At 38.2% G+C, this 21014-nt stretch overlaps 1 protein-coding gene across 1 annotated transcript in view; it reads left to right on the top strand.

The window, feature by feature from the left end:
• Positions 1-21014, top strand: part of CFAP47 (cilia and flagella associated protein 47) — a 531154-nt gene that overhangs the window by 29974 nt on the left and 480166 nt on the right. Inside the window, exons 8-10 of the mRNA XM_059385274.1 lie at positions 2253-2488; positions 16325-16511; positions 17230-17443. Coding sequence (XP_059241257.1) covers positions 2253-2488; positions 16325-16511; positions 17230-17443 — 637 coding nt within the window. The remainder of the gene's footprint in view (positions 1-2252; positions 2489-16324; positions 16512-17229; positions 17444-21014) is intronic.

Here is a 21014-nt window from a genome sequence, read left to right as displayed (position 1 = left end):
TTCTTGCTCTTCTGTTTGGAATACACTTTTCCTGGATTTTCACATGATTTTCTTCCTGAGTTCCCATATATATATATGTGTGTGTGTGTGTGTGTGTGTGTGTGTATATATATATATATTTTTTTTTAAGATTTTATTTATTTATTTGACAGAGAGAGAGAGAGATTACAAGTAGGCAGAGAGACACACAGAGAGGGGGAAGCAGGCTCCCAGCTGAGCAGAGAGCATGATCCCAGGACCCTGAGATCATGACCCAGGCCAGAGGCAGAGGCTTAATCCACTGAGCCACCCAGGCGCCCCCTGAGTTTCTTCATATTTTTGCTCAAAATTTTCCCAATCAAGAGAAATCTTTTTGGACTTTTCTACATAAAAGAACAGTTCCAAGATATTGTGTACTGTCTTACCCTTGTAGGAGAGGAAAAATAATTTTCCCTCTACCTCTCTAGGTTCTTGGTTGAGACCTCCCTTAAAAGACAACTTAAGAAGTGGGGGCACCTGGGTGTCTCAGTCGGTTAAGTGTCTGCCTTCGGCTCAGGTCATGATTCCAGAGTCCTAGGATCCAGCCCCACGTCAGACTCGCTGCTCAATGGAAAGCCTGCTTCTTCCTCTCCCTGCTTTCTTTCTCGTTCTCTCTCTCTCACGTATGAAAAAAATTTAAAAAAAAAAGAAAGAAAGAAAAGAAAAGACAGATTAAGAGGGAAAACAAAGCAAACAAGTTTAATAACATGTATACCTCCTCTATACATGGGAGAGACCCAGGAAAACTGAGTAACTCCCCAAGTGGCTGGAAACTTCACTTTAAATACCATCTCCAGCTACAGACAAAAGATACTGGGGTGTGGCAGCAAGTTATGGGAGGTTTTCAGTTCATAGTAGGGGAGGGTATGGTTGTGATGAAGACTTAAGTATCTGCCTTCTTTGATGAGAGTTTCCTCCTGGTAGTTTTCCAGAGCTTTTCCTGTGTCTGCTGTTACATAACAATAGTCTGCTTAAAATGATTCTTATGCCAGGTGTAAGGGCCTACTTTGTCAGTATTGGCTTCATCCCCATAGAATAACCATCCCCGATATATAGGTAGTGAACTTAGATTGAACCTGCCCCTTCCCCCAAGAAGAAAGCACTTAGAAACAGAACCAGTGAAATACCACCAGCTGGTGAAATACAGCCAAACAGCCCCAATAACAGAGCACAGATACCAGGACATGTCAGGCTGACCAGAGATAACGGAGTCCAGATACAAGGACGTGTCTGGCCAGATGGAAACGTCCAATCAAGGGAAAGCGCACATATTACCTCCCTACCTGCCAAGGACGTGTCTGGCCACGTGGAAATGTCCAATCAAGGGAGAGTGCACGTATTACCCGCCAAGGAGCATGAGCCTTGCCTATCAGGCACCAGACAAAGGCGCCGATTCTAGCCAAGGTCATAGGCTGAGTTTAATGACTATCATGGGGTAAAGTGTAATCTAATTGGCTGCTCTTACGAAACCTAGCGTAATTATGTGATGTTTTCTGTGCGTTACATTCTCATTGGCCAGACTCAACTATGTGGCTTTTACTCTATAAAAACTGGCCTATGAGAATAGAAAGTCATCACTTTGCTTTGTGAAAGATGACCCCGAACGTTTGGTTCTGGTTTTTGGTGCTGGCGCGAAATAAAGCCCTGCTTAACTTTCGCTTTGTATCGGTCTGGTCCTTTTGTCCACGGACCCTTTCACCAGGGATGCCTGGGTGGCTCAGTCCATTAAGTGTCCACCTTCAGCTCAGGTCATGATCCCAGGGTCCTAGGATTGAGTCCCCGCATCCTTCTCCCTCTGCCTGCCACTCCCCTCTGTTTGTGCTCTCTCTCTCTCTAACAAATAAATAAATAAAATCTTAAAAAAAAAAAATCCTTATGCCAAAGAGGCATATGTTCGGGTGACAAATTGTGCTCCCCTTCACCCAACATTACTTTTCCCCATAGCACTTATCCTGTCTGAAATGCTATATATTTCCTTATTTTATTGTCAGCATCACCTCCCTAGAATATAAAGTCCATGAGAGCAGGAACAGTGTCTATTTTATTCACTGCTGTATCCCCACAGCCTAGAAGAGTATGTGGCATAGAGAAGGCACTTAATAATTTTGTTGAATGAAGATTGAATGAGCTACCCATGTCTCATCAGTTCTTTCAGATGACACTATTTGGACTGAGCAAATAATACGCTGGATTCCCAACACTTTTATGTTAAAGAGCTATTATTGCTTTTACAGGTGATCGATTTCAGAAAGTGGAATTAGCACTGACAGGCACAGGACTTCCCATCTTACTACAGTTTGATCCAGGAAAGGTCCTTAATTTTGCACCATGTTTCATGGGTGAACATTCAGAGCTTCTGTGTATTATGCAAAATCGATCCAACTCACTTCCTGTGATGTACCGCTTTCAAAAAACTGCACATTTTAAAATTGATCCTGAAAGGGGCAAGATTGATGAAGGATGCATCCAGGTAAGATAATTATTTGATGCTTTCACATGCTTCAAATATCTTAAAATTTGCTAAAATGACATGCAGAGGATTAAAAACTTCATTTTATTCCACCGGTATTATAAATTTTATCTCTTCTGTGGCCTTGTGAATGCTTCAGTGTTGGCACTTACACAGTATCTGTAATTATTTGTTAAGTGCCTTTCATGTGCCAGGAAAAGCATTTGACACTGAAGGGAATGTAAAGAAGGACAAAACATAGTTATTGCTGCCAAGGATTTTTGGGGGTGGGGGCTCAGAGAGTATTTATTTATTATTGCTCCAGGAGGCAGGACTCTAAATTTAACTATCTAACATGGAGCCTTAGCCCTCCCTGTCTTGAGTGGGTGCAGGAATAGGTCCTAAAGGCTTTGTCTAGGACAGTGGCACCCAGCAACCAGAGGAGGAATGCCCCTGAGCCAGTAGTTGCCCATAACTGCAAAAAGTGAAAAGGAGGTGGGAACCAGGCACTTGCCCCAGCCTCAGAGATGCTGAAGGAAGTGCAAGATGCTTTGGGACTCACACCTAGACTGAAGATTGGCCAAGCTGAGATATACACATGTGGGACAAGCGGAAGTCCAGTGCCCCATGTTACTGTAGTGCCTATAGTGCCCCATGCTACAGTTAACCCATGACAGAAGGGAGGGGGTTGGCAGTTTGGCCTCTGAGGGGTCCAGGCCTGACCCTCCTGTGAGGTGAGGTGGTATGGGGGAAAACTGCCACCATAGTCTTAACTACTTGCTGACGGGTGAGTTTCTCAGCCTTTTGCCTAAGGGCATGCCCTTTACCCCCCAACTCTTAGTGGCTGATGGAAGGGCATCCTGCAGCCATGGTCGCGGGCAATATGTGTCCCGGGCACAGTGAGCTGTGGCGGGTGTAGGGTACGCTCGCAGCAGGAGTTTTGTCGTCATCAGACCAGCAGATAGGGTTAGCAGGTGTCTGAGTGTAAGGAGGACAATGGGTCCTGGCACAGGCTCGGGTCTCAGCACGGGTGCTTGTGGTCCTGGAGTGACTCCACTGGTACATCAGTGACATATCCTGCCACAGAAGCCCCACCTTGCTCAGTCACTGGGCGGGACGGGAGGAGGAGGGGTTGGTTCCGCGTGGGTGGTGCTGGTGGCTAAGAAGGGCGGGACTGGGATGCAGGTGGCACCGCGCAGCTCCTTGCTGCGGCTGCGCCTGCGCCTGCGCCTGCGCCTGCGCCTGCTGTAGACTCACTTCCGCTTCCTCCTGGAGCCCGGCTGGCAGCGTGTAGACTGCGGAGGCTGCTTGGTAGTGATGGCAGCCATGCTGGATACAACCTGCGTCACCCTCTAGCTTGGCCTAGGGCAACTGGTTCCTGGTCTGCCTCTGCAGACAGCGATGCCTCCTTTCCTCCAATGCTCCGCCCAGTAAGAATTTTTTTTATGTACTAAGGAAATGTAAAACATACGTACCAACAGCTATGGTTTAAGAAGAATGCAAAATGTGTTGAAAGAGATCTCTAAGAAGGTGATTGTGAAACCCAGAGGACTGTTTTTACTTCCAGCCAGGTAGCTAGGTCTGCCTATGATAGTAATGTGAGCCAGACCTTGAAGGTTGAGCAGAATTTTCAAATTTGAAACTAGTTGTTCTTAACTGGCCTAGGCCTCCAACTGCTGGTGTGCAGCAGGCAAGTTGAAGTCTGAGGAATGCCTGTGAGTCCCAGGCCATCTTCTGTCTTTCTTACTACTCACATAACTCTTGTCCTTGTCCTCTAAAACAGGGTTGGCTGACTATGCTGCACAGGCTAAATCTGGCCTGCTGCCTGTTTTTTTTTAAAGTAAACTACTGTTGGAATGTAGCTTCTCTTATTGTCTGTTGTCTATGGCTGTGTTTATGCTACAAAGGCAAAGTTGAATAGTTGTGAGAGAGCTGAGTTGATTAAAAATAAGATAGTTAAAGGGACACCTGAGTGGCTCAGTCAGTTAAGTGTCTGCCTTTGGCTCAGGTCATGATCCTGGAATCCGAGGATCAAGTCCCACCTGGGGCTCCCCACTCAGCTTCTTCCTCTGACCCTTCCCCCTCTCATGCTCTCTCTCTCAAATAAATAAATACATTCTTTAAGAAAAAAAAAAAAGAAGAGTTATTTTATGAGACGCCTGGGTGGCTCATTCATTAAATATATGCCTTTGGCTCAGGTCATGATCCCAGGGCCCTGGGATCAAGCCCCATGTTGGGCTCTCTGCCCAGCAGGAAGCCTGCTTTTCCCTCTCCTACTCCCCCTGCTTGTGTTCCTTCTGTTGCTGTGTTTCTCTCTGTCAAATAAACAATAAAAATCTTTAAAAAAAAAAAAAAAGATAGTTATTTTACCAGAAAAACTGGATTTACTTGAGAATAGCAGAGAACTGTAATTCGGGACGAACAAGCTATGGCAAAAATCATAGGCTTGTCCAGCAACCAAAGTGAGGAACGTTATTTCCGGAGAAGGAGAAAGAAGTTGGGAGTGGTTATTTTGAAGGAAAACCCACTGAAGAAGAGCAGGAGTTCAGGGTGATGCCTGTTTGTTGTTGACTGGGTGCTGGGGTGGTCGATTTCTTACAGGAGATGCAGTGTACATATTTTCTGGTTGGGACCTGTATCAGATGATTCTTTCCAAACCACATTTCTTCTTGTAATTGAAGTCTACTGGCAGGGCGTGAGAGCTCCTCCTTCTGGCCTCCCCTTTCCATTTTAGTGAGGTTTCCCTTTATTAATTTTTACAGTTATATGGCCCATAAAGCCCAAAATATTTAATGTCTGGCCATTTACAGAAAAAGTTAGGAGCCTTGCTCTAAACAGTAGCAAGCGTGAATGCTTTCAGTTTCACCTCAGTTTCTTATGTTACCATCTTTTCTTCACGGCATTGTGATATGGCTCATAAAGTTATTGATGGAAGCCTTCTCCCAGTTGCAATCAGGAACTATTGTACACATGTTTAAATGCATACAGCTCATATTTATAACTCTTCCTGCTTCATTAGAATGACTCACTTCCGTCCCCCCAAATTTGGATAGATTTAATCAGTCTTTATAGAATAACAACTGATGTTAACTACATTATGGAAAACGTGTGCTTTTTAACTGCTTCCTAGACTTTCTTTAGTTCAGTCCTCTTAAATCTACCAACTCAGTTTATTTTCTCCAGTGACATGGACCTCTTTCAAAATGTGTCTGATAGCTAAGTTCCAAGTGTCATTTTTAACCCTCTGTGTTTCTGAGTTTTTCAAGCACTAATAACTTTCAGATTAATAAAAAGTAAATGTGGGAAGTGTGTGGGGTTTGCTGGAGACCTGTGGCTTACACAGGCTGGTCAAATCGTTTGTTAGAAGTGACATATTACTTGGAAGTGAGATGAGATTGTTCTTTTTAGTACTAGCTTACTGAGCTAGAATTCTCATATGATAAAATTCACACCTTCCAAGAGTATAATTCAGTACTATTTAGTATATTCACAGAATTGTGGAACCATTAGCACTTATTCTACAACATTCTCATCACCCCAGGCAGAAGCTCTGCGTCCATGAGCAGTCACTCCCTCTTCTTATTCCTCAGCCTGTGGCAGCCACTAATCTCTTTTCTATGTCTAAATTTCCCTGTCCTTGACATTGCATATAAATATAATCATAAAATATGAGGACTCTGTGATTGGTTTCTTTGATTCAGCATTATATTTCCAAGTTGTGTCAGTGTTGGAAGAATGTGTCACTACCTCATTGCTTTTCATGGCCAGATTGTATTTCATTGTATGGATAGCCTACCTTTTGTTTATCCATTCATGGGTTGATGGGCATTTGAGTTGTTTCCATCTTTTGGCTCCTATGAATAATGCTGCTATAGTTATATTGTTATCACATTGTTACAATGTCCTTTTAATGGTGAGGACACTTAAGATCTATCATCAAATTTCAAGTGTACGATATAGTATTGTTAACTATGGTCACCATTTCCAGAAGTTACTCATTTTGGAGAACTGAAACTTTGTGCCCTTTGACTAACATCTTCCTATTTCCTGTTCCTTCCCACCCTTAGCAACCACCTTCTACTCTTCTGTTTATTTAACTGTTTTAGATTCTGCATGTAGGTAAGATAATGCAATAATATTTCTCTTTCTGTGTCTGACTTATTTCACTTAATATAACATTCTCTAAGTACATCATGTTGTCACAGATGTCAAGAATTCCTTCTTTCTTAAGGCTGAATAAAATTGTTATTCTTCTGCATGTGGATATCCAATTTCTCCAGCACAATTTATTAAAGAGGCTGTCTTTTTTCTACTGTGTGTTTCTTGGCGTTCTTACTGCAGTCTAGTTGATTATAAAGGCACAGATTTATTTGTGGGCTCTCTATTCTGTTCATATGTTTATATATCTTTTTTATGCCGATACCTCCCTGTTTTGGTAACTGTAGTTTTGTATTATAGTTTGAAATTGGGAAATGGGATGCCTCCAGCTTTGTTCTTTTTGCTCAAAATTGCATGGGTCTTTTGTGTTTAAATTAGGAACAAAAAGAGTAAAATACTTAGGAATAAACTTAGCCAAAGAGGCAAAAGACTTAAACACTGAAAATTGTGAAACATTGATGAAGGGAATTAAAGAAGGCACAAATAAAGAGAAAACCATCCTGTGTTCATGGTTAGGGAGAATTAATATTTTTAAATGTCTGTACTACCCAAAGTGATCTACTGGTTTATTACAATCCTTATCAAAATCCCAGTGGTGCTCTTTAAGAAACAGAAAAAAAATCTAGAAATTCATATGGACATGTTTTCAGTACTCTTCGGTATACACCAAAGAGTAGAATTGTTGAATCATGTGATAACTCTGTTTAACCTTTTGAGAAACTATCATACTGTTGTCCAAAGATATTGCACTATTTCATAAGTCTTACCAGCAATGAATATGTGTTTTTTTTTAATTTTTTATTTTTTATAAACATATATTTTTATCCCCAGGGGTATGAATATGTGTTTTAATGTTCTAATACCTCCACACCTTTGCCCATATTTATTAATTTTCTTCTTTTTGATTATACCTATCCCAGTGGGTACAAAGTGGCTTCTCCATGCAGTTTTCATTTACATTTCCCCAGTGAATATTGATGTTGAATGCCCTTCCATATGCTTACTATACATTGGTATATGTTGGTTAGAGAAGTGTTTATTCATGTGTACTGTAGGCAGAATAATGACCACCTAAAAGTGTCCTTATCCTTATCCTAATCTCTGGAATTTGTGAATATGTGATGTTTCATGGCAATGGAGAATTTAGGTTTTAACTGGAAGTAATGTTGATAATCATTTGACCTTAAAATGGTGAGATTAACCTGGATTATCTGTGTGGGCCCAATATAATCACAGGGGTACTTAAACATAAAATTAGGAGGCAGAAAAATTGTCAGTGTCAGAGTGATATGATGTGAAAAATATTTGCATGTCTGTTACTGGCTTTGATAATGGAAGGGGAGGGTAATGAGCCAAAGGACCACGATGGCCTCTGGAAAGTAGGAAAAGATAAGTAAATAGATTCTCAAAAGGAAAAAAAAAAAGGAAATAGATTCTCCACTAAACACCAGAAATGAACATCGTGCTGCTGAAATCTTGGTTTTGGTTCATTGAGATTGGATTCAGACTTTTGACTTACGGAAGTAGAAGAAACTGAGCTGTTGTAGCCCACAGAGTTGTTCGTAATTTGTTATTGTAAAAATAGGAAACTAATACAATATTCTTTACCCATTTTTAATTGGGATATTTATCCTTTTGTTGTTGAATCGCAAAAGTTCTTTATGTATTCTAGATACAAGTCCTTTATCAGATATGTGACTTACAAATATTTTCTCCCCTTCTGTGGGTTGTTTTCTCATTTTCTTTTTCTGTCCTTTGAAATGAAAAAGTTTTAAACTTTTGATTAAGTCCAATGTATCTTTTTCTCCCCTTTTGTCACTTATACTTCTAGTATCATGTCTTAGTAGTTATACAATATCCAAGGTCATTAAGATTTGTTCCTGTTTTCCTCTAGGAAATTTAGCTTATACATTTAAAATATATTATCCATTTTGAGATTTATCATGTTATTTAGACGTCCAGATTCGTTCTTTTACATATAGATGTCCAATTATCTTGGAATCTAGGCATACTTATTGACAAAATACTTGATTATATATATTTTTTAAAGATTTTATTTATTTATTTGACAGAGAGAAATCACAAGTAGATGGAGAGGCAGGCAGAGAGAGAGAGAGGGAAGCAGGCTCCCTGCTGAGCAGAGAGCCCAATGTGGGACTCGATCCCAGGACCCCGAGATCATGACCTGAGCCGAAGGCAGTGGCTTAATCCACTGAGCCACCCAGGCGCCCCCAAAATACTTGATTATAAATGTAAGATTTTATGTACTCAATTCTTTTTTTATTTATCTGTGTTTATCCTTGTGCCAGTATCACAGTGTACTGATTAGTGTTGTAGTAATTTTTGAAATTGGGAAATGTCAGTCCTTCAGATTTGATCTTTTTAAGGAAATTTTTGACCAATTTGAGACCCTTGAAAATTCGTATGAGTTTTAGAATTAGCTTACTAAGTTATATAAAAACAAAAACAACAAAACACCCCAGCAGCTGGGATTTTGATAGGAATTGTGTTGAAACTATAAATCTGTTTGAGAGTGTTTCTATCTTAATATTAAATCTTGCAATTTATGAAAATTGGATAGCTTCCCATTTATTTTTGTCTTTTAAAATTTCTTTCAGTAGTGGGGTGCCTAGGCAGCTCAGTGGGTTAAAGCCTCTGCCTTCGGCTCAGGTCATGATCTCAGGGTCCTGGAATCAAACCCTGTATCAGGCTCTCTGCTCCGCAGGAGCTTGCTTCCCTCTCACTCTCTGCCTACCTCTCTGCCAACTTGTGATCTCTGTCTGTCAAATAAATAAATAAAATCTAAAAAAAAAAAACAAACCAATTTCTTTCTGTGATGATTAGTAGTTTGCAGTATACATGTCTTGCCATTCTTCTAAAAATATATTCCTAATAGTCTATTCTTTTTGTTGTTGTGTAAATGAGATTGTATTCTTAAATTAATTTTTGTATCATTTACTGCTAGTATATAGAAATGCATTTTTTAATATATTGACCTTGTATCCTGTAATCTTAAAATCATTTATTCTGATGATTTTCAGTGGGTTCTTTGGGATATAAGATTAATGTTATCTGTGGGGCGCCTGGTGGCTCAGTGGGTTAAGCAGCTGCCTTCGGCTCAGGTCATGATCTCAGGGTCCTGGGATCGAGTCCCGCATTGGGCTCTCTGCTCAGCAGGGAACCTGCTTCTCTCTCTCTCTCTCTGCCTGCCTCTCTGCCTACTTGTGATCTCTCTCTGTCAAATAAATAAATAAAATCTTAAAAAAAAAAGATTAATGTTATCTATGAATAGAGACCATTTTATACCTTCCTTTCCAATTTGGATGCATTGCAACCAAATGATGCATTTCATCATTGCCTTGCCTAGAACCTCTACTATGGTATTAAATAGATGTGATGAGAGTATGTTTTTCTTCTTCCTAATCTAAGTTTCATCATTAAGTATGATGTTAGTTGTAGGTGTTTCATAGATTGCATTTATAAACATGGGGAAGTTCTCTTCTACTTCAAGTGTTTTAGGTGTTTTTACTGTGAAAATGTATTTTCTCATGTACTTTTTCTGTGTCTATTACAGTGGTAATATGTTTTTTGCCCTTTATTGAGATGGGGTATTACCTTGAGTGATATTCTTTTTTTTTAATATTTTATTTATTTATTTGACAGAGATCACAAGCAAGCAGAGAGGCAGGCAGAGAGAGAGGAGAAAGCAGGCTCCCCGCCGAGCAGAGAGCCTGTTGTAGGGCTCGGTCCCAAGACCCCGGGATCATGACCTGAGCCAAAGGCAGAGGCTCTAACCCACTGAGCCACCCAGGCGCCCCTTGAGTGATATTCTGATGTTAAACCTGGGATAATTCCCTGATGTACAGAGTGAAAATCCTTTGTACATATTTCTGGGTTCAGTTTGATAATATTTAGTTGAGGAATTTTGCATATATATTCATTAGGAACATTGGCCCATAGTTTTCTTTTCTTAAACATCTTTGGATTTGACCGAGTAAAGCTGCTGTTATATAGTAAGTTGGAAAGTGTTTTTTTCAGTTTTTGGAATAGTTTATGAAGGGCTGGTGCTAATTCTTCTTTAAATGTTTGATTAAAAAAAAGGTTTGATAAGATTCACCATCAAAGCCATCATGTTCTGGGCTTTTCATTATCAGAAGGTTTTGATTTCTAATCAATCTCTTATTAACCCAGGGCTATTCAGATTTTTTATGTCTTCTAGAAAAATTTTAGAAGTTTGCAACTGTCTAAGAATATGTCCATATCATCTAGGTTATCTAATTTGTGGTCATATACCTGTTCATCCTATTACCTCATACTTTGTTTTGTGTATGTATGTCAATTTTTGGTTTTCTGTTTATGGAAATCAACTACTTTGTTCACATGCATTTTATTTAAATAGTTTTTTTCTTTATTACATTCTTTAATTTTGATTCCAGTATAGTTAGTGTACAGTGTTATATTAGTTTCAGATATACAATGCATTGATTCAGCATTTCTATACACTACTCAGTGCTCATCATGATAAGTGCACTCCTTACTTCCCATCACCTGTTTCACTCACCCCGCTGCCCTCCTCCCCTCTGGTTACCATCGGTTTGTTCTCTATAGTTAAATGTCTGTTTCTTCATTTGTCTCTCTCTTTTTCCCTTTGCTCACTTGTTTCTTAAATTCCATAAGTAAAATCTTGTGATATTTGTCTTTCTCTGACGTATTTTGCTGAGCATTATACTCTCTGACTGACTTATTTTGCTGAGCATTATACTCTCTAGCTCCATTCATGTTGTTGCAAATGGTAAGATTTCATTCTTTTTAATGTCTCAGTAATATTCCAGTGTGTGTGTGTATGGCATGTATATATACATGGTGTGTGTGTGTGTGTGTGTGTTTATCCATTCACATATTGATGGACACTTGGACTGCTTCCATAATTTGGCTATAATGAATAATGCTGCAATAAACATAGAAGTGTATATATCCTTTTGAATTGGTGTTTTTGTATTTTCTGGGTAAATGTCCAGTAGTGCCATTACTGGATCACAGGGAGGGTAGTTCTATTTTTAACTTTCTTTAAAAAAAAATTATTTTTGTTTATTTGACAGAGAGATTGAGAGCAAGAGAGAATGCATAGTCGGGGGAGTGGTGGGCAGAGGGAAAGGGAGAAGCAGGCTCCCAGCTGAATAAGGAGCATGATGTGGGGCTTGATTCCAGGACTCTGGGATCATGACCTGAGCTGAAGGCAACTGCTTATTCAACTGAGCCACCCAGGTGCCCCTAAATTTACTTTAATCACAGCTTTTGCTGTATTTCATTAGTTTTGGTATGTTGTGTTATAGTTTTCCTTCATCTCAGGGTATTCTCTAATTTTCCGTGAGGTTTCTTTGACCCATTGGTTACTTAGAAGTATATTGTTTAATTTATACACATTTGTGAGTTTTCCATATTTCCTTCTCTTTTTTTTTTTTAACAATTTCTATACTTTATTGATAGTCTCTATTTTGTGAGATGTTTTCTTTCTTTCTTTCTTTCTTTTTTTATTTTTATATTTTTATGTAACACACTGAGAGTGTTCACAAGTAGGCAGAGGGGCAGGCAGAGAGAGAGGGGGAAGTAGGCTCCCCACCGAGCAGAGAGCCTGATGACCTGAGCTGAAGGCAGAGGATTAACTCTGAGCCACCCAGGCACCCCTATGAGATATTTTCATACCTTTTCTAATTCTTTTCCTATGGAGATATAATTAATAGATAGCATTAGTATAATGGTATTTGTAAATATTGGAAAATGATCATAGTAAGTCTGTTTAATATCTATCACTATACATAGTTATAGTTTTTTCTCGTGATAAGAACTCTTAAGATTTACTCTTGTAGGGGCGCCTGGGTGTTTCAGAGTTAAGCCTCTGCCTTCGGTTCAGATCATGATCCCAGGGTCCTGGGATTGAGCCCCACATTAGTCTCTCTGCTCAGTGGGGAGCCCGCTTCCCCCTCTCTCTCTGCTGTCTCTCTGCCTACTTGTGATCTCTCTCTGTCAAATAAATAAATAAAATCTTTAAAAAAAAGATTTACTCTTGTAGCAACTTTCAAATATGTGATATTTGATATTAGTATTATTAACTATAGTCACTATGCTGTACATTGTGTCCTCATGACTTATTTATTTTGTAACTGGAAATTTGTACCTTTTGACCCCCTTCATCCATTTCACCCATCTGCCTCCCCTTCTCCTTGCTACCACCAGTCTATACTGTGTATATATGAGCTTTTTTTTTTTTTTTTAGATTCCACATATGAGTGAGTTCATATGCTATTTGTCTTTCTGTTTGACTTATTTAACTTAGCATAATGCCTTCAAAGTATATCCATGTTGTCAAAAATGGGAAGGTTTTGTTCTTATTGCTAAACACTTTATATTTCTTGTCTTTTTGATAATAGCCGTTTTGACAGGTGTGCTGTGATACTTCATTGTGGTTTTGATTTGCATTTCCCAGATAATTAGTGATGTTGAGTATGATGATTAATGAGTCCTGTTTTTTCCCATCTCATCGGTTACCTTTTCATTTTGTTGATGGTTTCCTTTGCTGTACAGAAGCTTTTTAATTTGATGAAGTCCCACTTTATTTGTTTATTTTTTACTTTTGTTTCCTTTGCTTTTGGTGTCTTCTTTTAATGCTTTGAACGTATTTTCTGTTAGTCATTAGAGCATATTTATATTAGTCAACTTATGTTTGTCTAATAAATTCAACATTTGGGTTTCTTTAGGCACAGTTTCTTTTCTTTTCTTCTTTTTTTTTTTTTTTTTTTTAGATTTCATTTATTTATCTGACAGAGAGAGAGGGAGCAAGAGAGCCCAGGCAGGGGGAGCAGTGGAGGGAGAGGGAGAAGCAGGCTCCCCACTGAACAGAGAGCCCAACAGGTCTCCATCCCAGGACTCTGGGATCATGACCTGAGCTGAAGGCATATGATTAACTGATTGAGCCACCCAGGCGCCCTGTCAGGCACAGTTTCTATTTATTGCATTTTTCTGTGTGTAGTGGCCATACTTTCCTCTTTCTTTTCACATCCCATAATTCTTTGTTGGAAACTGGGCATTTTAAATGGTATAATTTGGCAACTCTGAAATCAGATGGCTCCCAAGATTAGCTTCATTGCTATTTTTTTAAAGATTTTATTTATGTATTTGACAGAGAGCGAGATCACAAGTAGGCAGAGAGACAGGCAGAGTGGGGAAGCAGATTCCCCGCTAAGCAGAGAGCCCGATGTGTGGCTCCATCCCAGGACCCTGAGATCATGACTTGAGCTGAAGGCAGAGGCTTAACCCACTAAGCCACCTAGGCACCCCTGTTGTTCTTTTTCTTTAGTGACCTTTTAGACCAAGTCTGTAAATGTCGTTTTCTTTGTTGTGTGCAGCCAGTCAATGGTCTACTCAGTTAATTTAGGGGTCAGCTAATGATTGGGTAGAGCTTCTCTTAAATTTCTTGAATCAGTAAGGCTCAGCCTTTGCCAAGAGCCTTTGTGTAAGTGTACTTGGCTTAGGCATATCTTTATTGTTCTGTCAGGTAATTTATAGCTTTTTTTGGCCTTTAATTTCAGCTTGTACAGAGTCTCAAAGTCAGCCAGATTTCAGAAATTAGAGCTTTCTCTAGTCTTTCCTGGGCATATAAACTGTCATACATATGTGTGTGATGAGGTAGATTCCCAGGAGTATGTGAGAGCTTTTCAAATACCCTCTGAATATTTCTGTTTTAATTTTCCTTTTTTCTTTTTTGTTTTGTTTTGTTTTGCCTCTTATTGGCCTTAAATGGTAATGCTACTTCAAGTTGCTGTGATGTTTAGCAATTGCTGCTGATTTTTTGATGGGGGAGGAGAAGGGGGTACAAAACAGGGAAGAGAGTTTACAAAGAATGAGCCCTGAACCAGGTCAGTTAAAAATAATACCCTTATAGTAGGCTTTGTAGCTAGCTTCTAGACAGGACAAATAGGGACATTTCTCTGGGGATAGGATTTTTGGAGAGCTCCAAACCCAGTCTTTTCCCTCCCTGGCTGCTAGGCTAATAGCTTTTACAGCTGCCATAGTTACAAGGCTGTCGTTTTCAAAAAGAGCTCAAAACTAGAATAGGAGGATGGGATGGCACTTTATAAAAATGACACAAAACCTGTTATCCTTCAGAGATTCAGCTATTTTTAAAATTTTATTTAAATTTAGTTAGCCAATATATAGTACATCAATAGTTTTTGATGTAGTGTTTAATGATTCATTAGTTGCATATAACACCCAATGCTCCTGACATCACATGCCATCCTTAATGCACATCACCTAGTTACCCCCTCCCCCCCCCCCCCACCTAGCCCCCTTTCCCCAACCCCCAGTGTGTTTCCTGGAGTCAAGAGTTTCATGGTTTGTCTCCCTCTCTGATTTCTTCTCATTCAGTTTTCTCTCCCTTCCCCTACAATTTTTTTTAAAAGATTTTATTTATTTATTTGACAGACAGAGATAACAAGTAGGCAGAGAGGCAGGCAGAGAGAGAGAGAGAGAGAGAAGCAGGCTCCCTGATAAGCAGAGAGCCCAATTTGGGGCTGGATCCCAGGATCCTGGGATCATGACCTGAGCTGAAGGCAGAGGCTTAACCCACTGAGCCACCCAGGCACCCCTCCCCTATGATCTTCAGCGCTATTCCTTATATTCTACATATGAGTGAAACATATGATTATTGTCTCTCTCTGCTTTACTTATTTCACTTAGCATAATCCCCTCCAGTTCCATCCATATCAGTGTAAATGGTGGATATTCATCCTTTCTTATGGCTGATCAGCTATTTTTTTTCTTAAATATTCCTTGGATTTTTATAAGCTTTGGGTAATTTTAGAATATGTATAAAGTTGATTTTGACAATTATTCCAGTGGTTTTTTTCTCCTTTGGGGGAGTAGATATTTGGAAATCCTTGATTTGCTATTCTGGAGGTACTTCAGTACCACTGTTCTTAATTTTTTCTTGAATACTTTTCCAATAATATATATCTTTAAGGTCTGTCAATGCCATATACGGTATTTCTAAGCTTCTTTTATATTATAGTGATGGACTAGCTCTCCTTAAAAATTTTATAAAGTTCTTCTTATTTTTTTTAAAGATTTTATTTATTTGACAGAGAGAGATCACAAGTAGGCAGAGAGGTAGGCAAAGAGAGAGGGGTAAGCAGGCTCCCTGTTGAGCAGAGAGCCCAATGCAGGGCTTGATCCTAAGACCCTGAGATCAGGACCTGAGCCAAAGGCAGAGGTTTAACCCAGGTGCCCCTATAAACAGTTTTTTTGTTGCTTTTAATTTTTTCCCAACTTCCCAACAGTTTAATATTATTTTTGTAATCCATTTGGACTGCTGAAACAAAATACCATAGACTGCATGGTTTAAACAACAGAAATTTATTTCACACAGTACTGTAGGCTCGAAGTCTTAGATCAAGGTGCCAACTTGGTCAGGTAAGGGCCCTCCTCCTGGTTGTAGCCTTCTAATTGTTTTATTATATGGTAGAAGAGTCTAGGGAGCTTTGTGGGGCCTCTTTTATAAGAGCACTAATCCTATGACCTAATCGCATCCCAAAGGCCCTACTTATCCTAATTCCATCACATGGGCATTAAGTTTAAACATACGAGTTTGTGGGATTTACAAACATTCAGCCTATAGCAACTTGTTACTTTTTCTTTTTTTAGAATGTGACATGTTCATTCATTCCACATCAAGTAGGAGTCTTTAAAGTGAAGCAACTGATAGAGATTATTGGCTCAGTGGCAGATGAAAATTTGCAGTCATCACTGAAACCTTTTCATCAAATATATTTAGATTTCAAGAGCGTCTGCAAACCTTCCACCAAGAAAGTTGTGATGAGAATGAATCCTGGTAAGCTAATGTGGACACACTTTTTCTTAAATAAAGTTTATATAGGATTATTTTAACACACTGATTGCTTAGTTATATATGTCAAATGTAGTCTTATCTTGTGGTTCTTACCTTATGAATGCATCAAAATCACATAGAAGGCTGGTTAAAATAGGTTTCATTGGTCTATATCCCAGAATTGATTATTATATAAGACTTTGGTAGAACCCAAAGATTAGCATTTCTAACATGACCCTGACAGTAGTTGATGCTGCCATTTTGGGGATTACAGTTTGCATAGCATTGGTTTAGTGATCTATAAAATGTATTAAATATTTATTGGTTTTTATATTTTATTCTTCTATATTTTTGCTTGAGTCTATAATATAAACTACTTTTGACCATTCCATGGATTATCTTGTGGCTGTAATACTCAGCTATCTTTTATACATTGAGCCATATGAAATTGCTGTTATTCAGCTCTCTCTGATCTATAAAATCTTATGTCACATAGGCTAACTCATTCCTTTGAGTTACTATGTTTTCTTTTTTATATGTGCAATATTTTATAAATTGTTTTGTGTATGTCCATTTATTAGATGAAATAGTTGTATTTTCTGAATTTGTTTAGGGATTTAGTTTTAAGTTAGAACCAATGGTGTAGTGTATTAATACATGGATATTAATTGGAAAGCTGAAATTAAAAAACCATTTAACTTAATATCCAATTCTATAAAAGGTATATCCCCTTTGGTCACTAATCCTACGGGACAGTTTGTGGTTAGAGACTTGCCTAAATACAAGGACCGTGCACCTGTTACAATGCTTCAATCAGCCATGACACGTCTTCACAATCATCGCATAAGTAAAGAGTCGATGAAGGGTGCACTGATAGCCTTTCCCAATGATCGAGCTGCAAGTATCAGGTCTGGAGACCAGCATAAACTTTTCAGGTAATATGTTATATTAAAAACCAGAAATTTTGAAAGACACAATGACGAACATGATATGCAGGTCTTAGCAGATCCTGTTGTAGCAAACTAATGATGATGATAATAATAATAGTAATAAAATTTTACTTTATCTCTCATTTTGTTATACATTGGAGTTGATGGTTATTGAATGCTACTATATTTGCTTTGTCCTACCTCTCATCACCTCTACTGTATACTTTACAGGAAGGGAATGCTTCACCAGATGATTATTAAAATATGCTGTTGACAAGTATAGAGTAATAGAAAAAAATCACGTTTAGAAATATATCAAGGGGCACCTGGGTTGCTCAGTGGGTTAAAGCCTCTGCCTTTGGCTCAGGTGGGAACTAGCCCCGCATCGGGCTCTCTGCTGAGCCCAGAGCCTGCTTCCCTTCCTCTCTCTCTGCCTGTCTCTCTGCCTAATTGTGATCTCTGTCTGTCAAATAAATAAATAAAATCTTTAAGAAAAGAAAAAGAAATATATCAAGTTCTCAGACTTGACTGTCATATTCATTAAGTATGGCTGACAGCTTGAATTTGTCTAAGGTAAAAATAAACACTTACAACTGTGAAAAACCAGTCATTGTCATCATCATCATTATTATCATCATCCTCATCACCTTTGTTCCTCTCAAAGTCACATTTCTCATAACTAATCCCAAACTGAACTAAGACCTCAACAATTAGGATCAAAAGTGATGTTTAACCTCAATTTATATTGATTGAAACCTCAAAGAAATCACTACCTTACAAGTGCTTAGTGAGAAGGAACCCAGGCATCCTGGTTTTTACACATTTGAGACTGAAATGAGTTTCTTTTCTGCCTGTTGGTGTGCTACTAGTACACCATCTAAACTTGATAATGTCCCTGGGATTTCTCTACTTGTCTCTTTACCTTTGGTGAGCTCACTTAATTTTATAGCTGTTTTCTTGCAATATCATTTGATATTAGGCCATAATTGTTTTATTATCCACAATTGGAAAATTCTGAGTCTTTTCATAGTATTATTTTATTTTAAAAATTTTATTCATACCAGCCTTTCTCTCTCTATTGTTTGACAAGTATCATGGAACATAGGAGTGCAGAAATCACTCAGATGCCATTTTAAATAATTATGTAGTATAAAAAAGGAAAACTTATTTCTCCCTCTGACTCATTGCACTCCCTCCCATACAGAAGTATCTTTTGGGAACAACTTTTTATGTATCCTTTTCAGTTCTTTCCTATGTTTCTAAAAATATGTTTGTATAGACATATGTTAATTTAATATTAATATTTTTCTGTCTTAATCAGTCTTAATCATATGATCTAAAAATGCCAGATTGAAAAAATATTCTTTATTTAAATTCAATTTAGGTAAAATGTAGTTCTTCCAGATTTAAAAAAATTATTTTATTTAAGTTCTATCAGTTAACATATAGTGTATTACCAGTATCAGAAGTAGAGTTCAGTGATTCATCAGTTGCATATAATACCCAGTGCTCATTATGTCACATGTCCTCCTTAATGCCCATCACCCACCCTTCCCCGAAGATCCTGTTTTGTTTCTTAAATTCCACATATTAGTGAAATCATATGATAATTATCTTCCTCTGATTGACTTTTTCCCTTAGCATAATACTCTCTAGTTCCAACCATATCGTTGCAAATGGCAAGATTTCAATTTTTTGATGGCTGACTAATATTCCATCATGTATCTATCTCTTTATCCATTCATCTTTTGATGAACATCTGGGCTCTTGCCATAGTTTTGGCTATTGTGGACATTGCTGCTATAAACATTGGGGTGCATTTGTCCCTTTGAATCACTATGTTTGTATCCTTTGGGTAAATACGTAGTACTGTAATTGCTGGGTTGTAGGGTAGCTCTATTTTAGCAACCTCCTTACTGTTTTCCAGAGTGCCTCTACCAGCTTGCATTTCCACCAAGAGTGTAAGAGGGTTCCCCTTTCCCCACCTCCTCATTCTTGTTAATTTTAGCCTTTTTGACTGGTGTGAGGTGGTATCTCATTGTGGTTTTGATTTGTATTTCCCCCATGACAAGTGATGTGGAGCATTTTTTCATGTGTCTGTTGGCCATTTGTATGTCTTCTTTAGAGAAATGTCTGTTCATGTCTTCCGCCCATTTCTTTAGTGGATTATTTGTTTTTTGGGTGTTGAGTTTGATCAGCTCTTAAGCTCTTTATAGTTCTTGCCAGAATTTTTTTTTTTTTTTTAGGAAAGCTAAAGATTTCCTATTTCTCTCATGGCCAAAATTATTTTTCTCAATTTACTCTTTTCCGTATTAATAGAGATACAAAATTTAGTTTTTTTCTGGTTAGCAATTAGTAACTTGAATGAAATTTTATGATGTATGAAATTGTTGGTAACTATAATTGCTATTTTGTTTCTTAATGCATTTCATTAATGATTTTGACAAGAAAGTAAAATAAGTTTGGAATTTTTGTCTAATTTTTGTTTACTACAGTATGTCCTGTGTTTAGAAGAGTGTCAGGCATATAATAGGCACTGGGTAAATATTTTTTAATAAATAAATTAAGAAAAGTATTTTATTTGCATAATAATCTTTGTCCCCTGGGGTGCCAGGTTGGCGCTGTCATTAAGCCTCTGCCTTCTGCTCAGGTCATGATCCCTGGGGTCCTGGGATCGAGCCCATATCGTGCTCCCTGCTCAGTGGGAAGCCAGCTTCTCCTTCTCCCACTGTTCCTGCTTGTATTCCCTCTCTCACTGTCTCTCTCTCTCTCTGTCAAATAAATAAATAAAATCCTTAAAAAAAGCTTTTAAAAAAATAAATCTTTGACCCTTGTATTTTGAACATTAAAAAAAATCACCTACTCAAAGCTAAAGAGGTATTTCATGAAGTTTATTCTTTTTTTTTACATTATCCAGTTAGTTTATTATTATCTACAGAATATGTATATACCTATATTTTATGTAAGAAAAAGTATGGTTTCTCGGTCTTCACCATAACAACTGCTCCATTTAGAAATAATAGTAGTCAACATTAAATACAACTCTATTTTTCTAACAACCATGCATCTTTATATCAGACCATTCACAGGACATTGCTTCCTAATCAACCTAAATTTGCAGTAAAATAGGTTTCCAGAAATAAGTATTTATTACATTGACAAGCTAAAATAAGTTCGTAAGGCAAATAGCTATAAAATCTGGACAGAAACTTCCTTAGTTTCTCATCTTAAGAAGCAGCTTCTCAAATTATTTGGAAAATCAGCCTAGAGGTAAGCACGATAAACCACAGTTCCCATCCCTTCTTGAAGCCGATCTTTTTCGAGAATTGATCAAATAGCACCTGTTGATAGAAGATAGTAAAAAGGCCTGAACCTGATACTTAAGCTTTAATTCTGGATCAGTTTTCTGACTTGGTCTGGTCCGGAGTTACTTCCTTCAGAATCTTCATCAGTGAATATAAGTGAGTATATGCTAACATTATCTTCTCTTTCAGCTCTGCAACTTTTTCTGGTAGAGACAAGTTGTGAATGTCCATCTCAGATGCATTTACTATGGCTTTTTTTTTTTTTTTTTTTT

This window comes from Mustela nigripes, chromosome X (genome assembly GCF_022355385.1).
Source record: "Mustela nigripes isolate SB6536 chromosome X, MUSNIG.SB6536, whole genome shotgun sequence".
In the NCBI taxonomy this organism is placed as follows: Eukaryota; Metazoa; Chordata; class Mammalia; order Carnivora; family Mustelidae; genus Mustela; species Mustela nigripes.
The sequence above is the reverse complement of the archived record's forward strand: the minus strand, read 5'-3'. Positions and strand labels throughout refer to the sequence as shown.